This window comes from Limulus polyphemus, unplaced genomic scaffold (assembly GCF_000517525.1).
Source record: "Limulus polyphemus unplaced genomic scaffold, Limulus_polyphemus-2.1.2 Scaffold76812, whole genome shotgun sequence".
Lineage (NCBI taxonomy): Eukaryota > Metazoa > Arthropoda > Merostomata > Xiphosura > Limulidae > Limulus > Limulus polyphemus.
The window spans coordinates 1-11,332 of NW_013742408.1; the positions used below are offsets into that span (position 1 = coordinate 1).

An 11,332-nucleotide genomic window follows, 5' to 3' on the forward strand; every position below is an offset into this window, starting at 1 on the left:
TCAGATGAATCCCACATGAAGGCTGAGCCAACGAGATGAAGACCAGTACGGAAGAAGATACGTCCCGTAAAATTAAGAGACCTTGTTGAATTGTAATTTTGTGATTGTAATTCTTAACATTTAATTAAGTTATTGTTAATTGTTATTGGTTTATTGTATGTGGTTATTGTTCGTCCCGAACAATACTAAGGAGAGGGCAGTGTTGCGTCAGCGAGGTCACGTGACTAGTGTCACGCCACCTATTTTCTAGAAATATCTTGTTTCTTCGTGAATGCCCTAGCATTTACTAGATATATGTTTGTCTGGTATATATATAAGACGCTCACAACGTGACGTGACAATATGTGTGTAGGTAGTGAGTAATTGAATTGCAGTCAGAAAGTATTGTTGAAGCTAACGTTAGTTGTTATATCGTTTGTTATAGAGCGACTGTTGAAAATAAGTGTATCGGTAAAGTTATATTCAGAAAGAATAAACCAGTTTTATTAAGTAAGGACTTGTGTCGTTAAAGTTTCGTCGGAACGAAGTTACGGAAAATCAATTAACAAACGGAGACGTAACAATATTTGTGAAAAGAGACTTATTTACTTTCCTTTTGAGAAACGTTTGAGACCTAAAAGTGCAACAGTTAATGTTATGTAGCATTCTTTCACTACTTATACCCACGACAAACTTGCTCTAGATTGGCTTAACCCATAATGACAGAGATCTTCCCTGTTATATGATACAGTGTTCACTGTTAAGGGGTGGATTTCCTCGAAACTGATATCACTCAGTGAAAAATATCATACTGTTACGACAGCGGAAATCACATGACGCTGATAACACGTAATGAGTTTCTAGAAGGATCGGGGAACATCAGGAATAATCCAGTATTTGCTAGGCGCCCTTAATTTTAGTAGATAAGCCGGCAAATAAAGTGACGGCGATAATTGAATTGCAGATAGAAAGATATAGAGGTAGATAATCGAGTCAAGCCGTAATTAAAGTGTGTGAATCGATGTGAATTATAGCGTGTGTTGAAGTTAAAGTGACTGTGGAAATTAAGTGTATTGCAAAGTTGTATTGAGAAAGAATAAACTAGTTTTATTTAAGAAAGGAGTTGTATCGCTGAAGTTTCTCGAGAAGAATTTCTACGGGAAATTAACAAACGAACAGAGACGTAACAATACCAAATGATAGAATGAGTTTAATATTTACTCTTAGTAACACACGCTTTTTTTAAAGAGATTAATAAACTAGGTAATATAGTGTTTTCAATCCAGAGTTAGGAAATAAATATATATGTTAGTGCTATTAATTTTTTTTATAATAAGAAACAGCACTGGTACAGCAAATATTTAGGATCTAGGAAATGACGTAAAAGGGAAAATGATATCCGAAGTTGCTGAGGGAGGTGTGTAATCAAACGTACACCTACTAGAAAATGGCTAATAAAGCTGATAAGGAAAAGCAAAAGCAAATTCAGGAAAAATGTCAGACAATACTGTGTCAACTTTTACGAGAAGAAGATAATAAGTACTGCGTTGATTGTGACGCAAAAGGTAATGTAGTTTAAATTATTTAATAACTGTGTGTGCAAACTGTGTAATATAATTTGTACATGTAAGTTGTAGTTTAAAAAGCCGGAAGGAAATTCAGTTAAAAACTTTTTACATATACAGCATACAGTACAGGCTGTGTATTTTTAGTTTTACAAAATTACATTGTAATTTATAAAATCTTTGAAGCAATCACATTGTGATAGCATGGATACCAGAATTTTTTCATTTTATTTATAACCCTGTTTGCTTTAATTTTTAAACTTAATGCTATACCACTCGCTATCAGTATCAGTAGGATGAGTATCAGCTGATTTGTTTGCTTAAATTAAAATGGCCTTTTTTAATTCAGTACTGGTACTAATAGTAGCTGTAAACACTTAAAATTAAAAATAACTTGTTAGATTTAAGTAATTAGTACAAAGTATGTACAAAACCCATCTGACACAAACTAAGTACAAGGTGTTTTTATTTTTGCTAGGTTTTAAAGAAATACAAAGGGAAATTATTATTACTACTACTACTACTACTAGTAATCTCCTAAATTTTACAGTATTGTTCAGTTTAGTAACACTAACAGATTTCTTATATTATAAGTTGTAAATTTAAGTCTTTTTTTTTTTTTGTTTCAGAATAAAACTGATAAGAGGACATGGATTAGTCTTTTCAATGGATTCTAAGTTGCTTTCTATCTTTTGTATTCCTGTTTGGATTTTTGTTCAGCATATTTTGCATTATTATGTTTGCTAAAAAAAGGTCTTCAGTGACACATTTGATCTTTCATTAAATAAGATTTTAATGTATAATTTTGAAATGTTCAGTTAGATCACTACTAACCCTTCTTTTTTTCTAGAAAAAACAAGTTAAAAGATCTCATCTTATCATCATATGACAGCCCATCCATCCTGAAATTCATCCTAGTAGTTTTCATTTGAACCCTCTCCAATGATTCAACATCCTTTAAGATAATTACAATTGAGTCCTAACTAGTGATTTATACTATATAGGTTTACTGCTTGCAGTAGAACATCGTCTTGAGGGTTTAGTTATATTAGCGAATACTCCAAAATCTGTTTCCTTATTCACATAATTAAGAGGATTTTCATCTAAATTATATGTGTACTTTATGATAACCCACATGTTTAATGTTAAACTAATCATAATGAAATGCCATTTGCCACGTGTTCACCCACACCTAAGATTTTTTATATCATCAACCAACCAGTTGTTTTTAGATTAAATATAGTCCCAGCACAGATTTCTGAGCCACATTACTTGTAAGAATAGTCCAGTTACTGAAGTCTGTTAATAATAACGTTTTACTTCCCCTTCAGTCCTTTTGAATAACTTGTCCCCTACTCCACTCAGAATATACCACCTGGACTGTTACTGCCTATAAACAAAGCTAACAACAGATGCACTTCATCTGATGTATTATTCTACAAATTAACTACATAAAAGAAGTGTTTGCTGAAACTTGTAGTTTATAGTGTATCAAACAAAGTTTATAGAAGTTGCAAGAATTTGGAGTATATATTGTAGTTTTTGGTTTATATATTCTAGTAACATAAATTTTAATTGGTCTGTAGGACCTCGATGGGCATCTTGGAATCTAGGAATTTTCCTTTGTATTCGATGTGCTGGAATCCACAGAAATCTTGGGGTTCATATCTCAAGGGTCAAATCTGTAAACCTAGACACTTGGACTCCTGAGCAAGTTGGTGTAAGTGTGCATAGGTTTTAAAACTAAAGGGTTACACACACAAAGAGAAAAAAAGAAGCTTAAGTTTTTTCTCATTTAAATGAAAGTAAATGTAAAATTGTATATATATATATATATTTTTTTTCTGATAAAAAAGAAAATTTGGCTAATAGTAAAATGAGTGTATTTTTGCTTCTGAATATGTTGGTTTGAATTTGTATTTCATTTCTCTGATATGTAAGGTTTGTAAGTTTATAATTTGATCTTTATGTATGTTACTGAAATCTTTCAGCATGCTTAATTGCGTATTGTTGCATGCAGATTTCAGTTTGGATGAGGATTATTTGTTTTATTCAAGAAAATATATGCATGACATCAATTGTCTTTTTTATATGTCCAACTTACCACTTGATCTAAGTCATTCTATAATACGTCAACATCCTAAGTATAGTTAGGAATATCCAAATTTAATATTATCAGTACACTACTAATTTTGCCACTATGAATGTTAGGAATGTAAATAGAAAAAAAAATAAATTAAAAAACCCAAATTCCTGAAGTGCAGTACTTGTAACAAAGATCCAGTTTGACTAGATTCCATTGGGACCAACTTTTTTCTTAGCAAGTAAGTGAAATTTGTACATTGTTTATTTGCTAAGTGAGGCTTCCTGGTGAATGTTGTTTACTCTAACTTGGTGAAAGTTGTTTATTGTTTATCCTAACTCAGGGAATATTGTTTATTCTAATCCTGAAAATGAAGTTGAAAAAAATGAAATGTTTTTGTTATTTTTAAGCTGGCTGGACTTTGCATTATTTTTTTTCACCAAATAATCCAAAAGAACCTGCCCTTTAGCAATAGTCCAGTTCTCAAGCACTTACTCACTATGTATTCTGCTACCAAAAATGAGAGAGATAAAGGTTTGCATACTTTATCTTTAAAACTTTAGAAAAATCACTGTTTGGTCCTGTGTTTCATCTGTTTTTAATCCTTCAATCTTTCTACTTACCACCAAGGGATTAATATCTGCATGAGTCAGAAATATGGCTAACATTCTATTTGGTGAAAACATTTAATAGCTTGGCCATCTCATTTCTTAAACAAAAACCTGGATCATTATCCTTTAACCCATTGACTGCTGATTCACCGTATAGGGTATTGTCTGCCTCTGGCAGTTGAATGTGAGTGTGCCGTATATGGTGTACGACTTGAAAAAATTTTGTGTTTGCTTAAAGCAGCCGCAGTCAGTGGGTTAATAAACTTCCAATCTCCATATTAACATTTTGTTCATCACAAACATGCTCAAAAAATTCTTGCTGTAAGTTTAAACATGATCAGTCAGTTGTTTCTTCTAATTTCTGTGTTAACCAAATCCTTAGATCTCCTATAGTTTGTACATCCTATCTGTCATTGAAACTTTTATAGTTATTCCTTAATTTTTTCCTTTATGTCCTTCGTAAGCCAATAAATTTTGTCTTCTTTATTCATTTTTTGTCTTTGAAAACCATACCTATATTGAATTAAGAGCAATCTATTTTAAAAAAAATTTCCAAATCTGTCCCATGTCACATATTAACATATTATCCTATTTCATTAATAATGAATTGACATTCTGAAAATTAGGAACTAAAATTTCATTTTTTTAGATCTCAACTTGTAAAACATCAGACATAATTTTTCAATGGTTATTCATCCCCAAATGCTTCTCCTATTTCAACTATTATAATCAAATATTCTTAAGTGGTTGATACTAAACCTCTGGTTGGCTTTCTGACCATTTGGTATAAAAAACTATACTAAACCACTTCAAGAATCTGCTGTCTCTTGCCTTCATGCAATCCCAGTCAGTGTTTCTAAGGTTAGTCTTCCCTGATTATTACATCATTATCCTTTTTATTAACAACTGTGTTCTTTTAAACAATTTCTTATTGATATCAATCTTTTATTAGGTGACGTAGAACAATATCCATTTGAAACTTGTTATTGTAACCCCTATACAGAGGTTGCATATGTAATATCAGAATTACTTTGGAGCCTCACCACGTAATTATAGTTCATATTGCTAGGTCTTTCTATGCTGCATTTGATGACTGTGACAGTAGTTCTGCAATATAGTTTCCATAGGAAAAGACCCTGTGATATGGCTGTCATGTCCAAAGCACACCACTTATCTCCGCAAACATTCCACAATCCATATAGTGAATGAGGATGATAATTTCCAAACATCTGTTTCAACATCTGATGATGCAGAAATCTCTAGGCACATTGCCTGATGATTTGACCATTTTTGTCTTCATATTAGAATAGTTTGAATACTTGCTTCATTCTTCAGCCATTTGAGGTATACAATGGTTGAACTGGAGGTATGACTGGAAACCTTATATGTTAGAAGAAATGAGAAGTATTGTTCTGAAGTTGTAATTTTTGTTTTTGTTTCTGCTGTTACAAAAAGATTAAATCTTGTTCTAAAGTTGTAATAACATCTTTAGTTTTCTTCCATCATTTCAGTTGTAATTAATTTCCAAAGCTGTAATTAATTTGTTTCAGTTATTACAAGGAATGGGCAACAGCAAAGCTAGAGCTATTTACGAAGCCAACCTTCCAGACAACTTCAACAGACCTCAGTCTGACTCGTATCCTTTATTAGAATTTGTGTAGTTAACTTAAAATTGTAGAACTTTAGTGCTTGAGATGTTTTATTATTATTAATTTTAACATTAAGGTCATTGTTACTTTTCTCTTTCATTTCACAAATAGAAATATAAAGGGTAAGTTTATACCAAGTTTAATTTCTGTATTTAACATATTAAGTGATAAAATCTTTGTAATAGCTTTTGAATCTTTTAAACATCATTAATTATTATTTTTTTGCCATTCCTCAATGTATTTATTCAGTTTGCTGGAAACGTTCGTACGTGATAAATATGAACATAAGCGATTTATTGCTAAAGAATGGGTGAGTTTTTGAATGCACTTCAATATGACTTATCCATTTCTTAGTTATTTTCTGTGATGACAGGCTACTCACAGCTGGTGTTTGTATAGTTTTATAAATTTTTTATTGGCAGTTATTTAGTGGATTCTGTGACCAGTGTGTTTATTGTTTAATGGATTTTTGAGCTGTGGTTTCCATGGTAAATATTTATCATTAGATAATAAGTCCTTTTAATCATCCTAAAATATCACAAAAGATCCACTAGAACACAAAAAATGGCTTCAAAGGACACATTTCAACAATTATAATCTTTTCAATGTTTACTGATCTATATTTCATTGAATATTAATTTTCTTCAAAACCATGGACTGATTTGATTAATAGGAAACTCGTATAAAAATATACCATATGGATGTATATATTTTTTTATGATTATATATACATTTTGTAAAATGTCCTGGGGTTCATTCGAATGTTCTTTGTGTTAACAGAACTGTGGATAAATGATTTTACATTATACTTTCATTGTGAACAATTATACTCGAATAAATATATTTTTTGATTTTAGTGTTAATGTTAATTGCTTTGGGACTGAGTTTTTCATAGTGATGTTTTTGGAGATCTTGAGACTTTCATTATTATTACTTATAAAAGTAAATTCTGACATTTTTCATTTTAATTACTTGTAAAAGTGGATTCTGAGGCTTTCATTGTAATTACTTATAAAAGTGGATTCTGAGACTTGGCTTTTTCTTGTTACTTGTTGAAGTGGACACTTGGAATTTGAGTTTTTTTTTTTATCTACTCGTAGATGTTTAAATGAATTTTTGAACTTTTTATAAGTTGTTCTAGAGCCGACTTGCTTTTCATGGTATCTAATTAGAGATGCTTAAATAGATTTTGTATTGATGTGCATATTTAATTCATAATAAATATAATATGGTAGAGTACAGCTTGAATGTATGTATTATTTATTTACCACAGAAATGTAAAATGTTGAATTGCTTTAAATATACATATTGAGGCCACTTACTGTATATTAGTTATGCATTTTAAGGTAGAACATCATTAAAATAGATGGAAACAAATTCACTAAACTCTTCAAACATGCAGTTTTCCGATATTCTTTTTAATATTAATCTAAATGTGGTTATGCTCTTTGCAGTATGATGTAGAAGAAGAAAAGTTTGATAGAAAGCAACACAAAAACAAAGCTGTAGGAAAGGTTGAAAGCCCGGTAAGCTTAGTGCTGTATGTGTTCTAATTAGTGTTAGGATTGCTTCAATAGAAATGGAAAATATCCCATTTATTTTAGTGCTTGCATTCTGATCATATGACTACTGCTGTAGGAAGAGTAGAAATCCTGATAAGCCTTATGTTCTGATCAAAATTAGGACTACTACAATAGTAAAGATTGAATACCTGGTATGCTTTGTGTTTTATTATGTTCTGCTCAAAATTAGGACTACTGCCTTGATGTATTATTACTGTTAGATGCTGATGTTGTCACCAAACAATCAAATGGGTCATCAGCTATATCTGTCATAGAAATTACTTGATGTATTATTACTGTTAGATGCTGATGTTGTCACCAAACAATCAAATGGGTCATCAGCTGTATCTGTCATAGAAATTATTTCTTTAGAAGTGACAAAAAGAAATGCATTTTTTTCAATTTTCAGTTAATTTCAACTCACCTAGACCTAAAAGATCCACTGAAGCTGTATCTGTTTTAGGAACATCTGTAATAGAAAGGAAATACTTTCTTAAGAACTGAAAACAAAAAATGCAATTTTTTTTCCTTTTTTAATTTGTTTTACTAAGTTTCACAACTTACCTAGACCTCAGAGGTCCATTGAAGAGTCTGCTTCTCCTTTTTTAACCCTTTCGTGAAAGGTCATGTCATTTCTTTTGTTGACTCGCATTCAAAATTTTATTGAACTACTATTTCATGAATGTATGTCAATAAATTTTGTATCAAACTGTATATTATAATTCAAATTTTAGAACTATATATTATTCAATTTCTTAATTTAAAAGTAAATATTGAAAATCACAAATAACCATTAATTTTTGTGTGTTACGTGGTATGTTGAATGCAGCACTGGTTCAAGTTAGATGTTTGTAAAGTCAAAATACTAAGTCTATAGTTTCATATAAATTAGAAACTCAAATTACTTATATTGACAAGCTAGAATATAAAATAAGAACATCTTATCATTTCTATTTGCTAAGATATTGCTCATGTAATAAACCAAACACAGTGGCACCCCATCCATCTCTTTCCATTTTTGAAAATGCTCCCTTACATACATTTACTTCTATATACGACACGAATAATCAATCAAAAGCTCAGAATGTCCCCCTAGTGGCTTTCTTGGCCATTTTAAATTCTTAAGATACCATATCTTTCTTTTGAACAAAGATTTCAAGGAGGTAAGTTGTCTTTAGTTTGCTTGAAATTTTAATTTTTTTAGACTAAAATACAGCTCAGTTACTAAGCTTGATGATTTATAGTAGAATTCTATGGTGTTTATGTAGTAATTTATGATTTTTTAGTTATTCAAATGCATATAAAATCTATAAAAAATTATTTTGTTTCATATCTTTCATGTGCAAAATTTTCTAAAGGCTTAGCAGCCTACGTTAAGCAGCAACCGAGTACAAAGGTCATAACTAGAAGAGATAATTGTTTGCTGTACATCTTTATTTACTGTTCTGTTTTAGGAAAAATAACCTTAAGAACTTATTTCTAGATAGCAATACTCTATATACATATATAATGTATAATAATTGAAAAGTACTAGTGTACTAAAATACAGCCAAGACAGGTTACTTTGTAAAGACCGAGGGTCAGTTTGATGTTACTGGATACAATAGCATGAGTGCATGTGTGCCACATCATTGTAAATTCTGTATTGTTAGCCAGGCACGGCTGAAAGGTCAATATAATGTTATTAGATTTAAGCTATTTAGTTTAAACATTTATGTTTTCATGTTATAATTTGTGTTCATGATAGAATGAAAGAGGCATAATTTATGTTTATTTCCAAATTTTTTTATGGTGGTTGTGAGATTGATCGAATCTACCAAACCTGTACAGAGATTCATTATTACAAATAACAGATAAAATATAGTTTTTCTTAAGAAACATTTGATAACTATCTCGACATTATAAAGATTTTTCATGTGAACTTTCAAAATTTTCTGATGCATAAAAGTATTTTTAATATTAAAATGAAAATTACTTTGCATGTTAGATAAGCAACATGTGAAAAGAAAAAAAAGGGCATGAGAAAAACATTGCTCTACAAACCTTAAGACTTAATAAAAAAATTTGATATTTTGCGTATGAAAACATTGCAATGTTTACTGATAATCTGCCAAAGTTTGTTAACATTCGCTTACTAATTTAAAAGTTATAGCATGAAAATTATAATAAGCACAAATTGGTCATAAGGTCGGCCCCAGGGACCGAGCCTATGCTGAAAGAATTAATTTGTTTTACTAAGTTTCACAATTTACCTAGACCTAAGAGGTCCACTGAAGACTCTGCTGTTGATGACTGCGGTAAAGAGGTTGTCTTACAGGTTTTAATGTTTGTTGTACCATGTGGTCTTGGTATTGCTTTCGGTTGTTGAAGCACCTATATAAATACATAGAAACACACAGTAAAGGCAACTAAACTGCAAATTTTTTGTCATTTCCGTTTTCTATGACTATAAAGAAATTTACCACAATATAGATGCTATTTCAGGTTGCTGTGACCACAGTCAAATGTGCTGTAATATACATACTCTTTCAAGTTGCTATGGCCACAGACAAATGTGCTGTAATATACATACTCTTTCAAGTTGCTATGGCCACAGACAAATGTGCTGTAACATATACATACTCTTTCAAGTTGCTATGGCCACAGACAAATGTGCTGTAACATACATACTCTTTCAAGTTGCTATGGCCACAGACAAATTTACTGTAATATACTCACTCTTTTAGGTTATTAGGAATAAATACAAATAAACTGTAATGTGATTTAATTGATTACCTATGACTAAGTATTAGATCAATTAAAGTCACGTAAACTAATCGACTAATCAAAATTAGTCTTTCTGATTATTACCATTTTCAATTATTCTAACAATCAATAAATCAAAATTACCTTTGTGAGGCTAGGTATTGTGATTTTTGCTAACAATATTATTGGCCGAGATAAATTTATATTTAATAAAGAAGAAATAATATTTTTTTAATAAATGTGCATTGTTTAAATATGATAAACTTAACAGTAGTATTAATTAAATAAGGACTGAGCTTTCAAAATATTCTGTCATCTCCTACTGTGATTGTTAAACCTATGTTAGTTTGTGTGATATCTTGTGATATAGAAAATCCTGTAGCTTTCACACATTCTAATTTAATCATTAAAACATTTTCATGAACAAAAAGAACTATAAAAAACTCTCAGATCTTTGGTTTGTACTTAAGCATTCTACTTTTCCCATTATATTCCACCATAAGTTACTGGTGAAACCACTTTATTTACATTCACACAAGTATTAAAGCTGAGCTTTATTAGTCATTGTTCAGATCACATGTTGTAACATCATAAAAGTATAGCAATGAAGGTCTGTAGTAATAAAACCTCTAATAGAGAAGAAAAATCATGTGTGAAATAAAACAAGGATCATTATCTTTTCAAGAGGTTATAGTTTCTTAGAAAATATAAACCTTGAGATGGTCAATACAGACCTGTAATATAACAATACATAAATATAAACCTATGCCTTGAGTTGGTGATAAAAATTATAAAATAACTTACAATTGTATCACTTGCAAGTGAGACTTCTTGGAGCTGTGCAGAAATATAAGTTTTTCATGTTTGTTTGTGAATTACACTAAATAAATGTTACAAAATGACAAAATATCAAATCTAAAATATATTTCAGCTAAAAATTCAATATTTACTACTGCAGTCATAATTCTGATAAGAACATAATAAAACACAAAGCATACCACAGTATTCAATCTTTACTACCGCAGTAGTCCTAATTTTGAGCAGAACATAATAAAACACAAAGCATACCACAGTATTCAATCTTTACTACTTAATTTCTATGACAGATATTTCTAACACAGATACAGCTGATGACCCA

General features: G+C 30.5%; 1 protein-coding gene and 1 long non-coding RNA gene across 2 annotated transcripts; one reads left to right on the top strand and one right to left on the bottom strand.

Moving 5' to 3' along the window:
* Positions 1 to 1,365: 1,365 nt before the first annotated feature.
* On the top strand, positions 1,366 to 7,642 carry LOC106477648 (stromal membrane-associated protein 1-like). The gene is made up of 5 exons (XM_013938192.2): positions 1,366 to 1,544; positions 3,131 to 3,264; positions 5,789 to 5,874; positions 6,137 to 6,197; positions 7,342 to 7,642. The coding sequence occupies exons 1-5, from the start codon at positions 1,427 to 1,429 to the stop codon at positions 7,438 to 7,440; spliced, it is 498 nt and encodes a 165-aa protein (XP_013793646.1). The 5' UTR covers positions 1,366 to 1,426; the 3' UTR covers positions 7,441 to 7,642.
* Positions 7,643 to 7,747: 105 nt separating this feature from the next.
* On the bottom strand, positions 7,748 to 11,073 carry LOC111084449. The gene is made up of 4 exons (XR_002609562.1): positions 10,999 to 11,073; positions 9,702 to 9,822; positions 7,874 to 7,918; positions 7,748 to 7,797 (listed from the first exon to the last, which is right to left on the bottom strand). It is a non-coding gene; the product is annotated as an uncharacterized LOC111084449 (long non-coding RNA).
* Between the last annotated feature and the right edge of the window lie 259 nt (positions 11,074 to 11,332).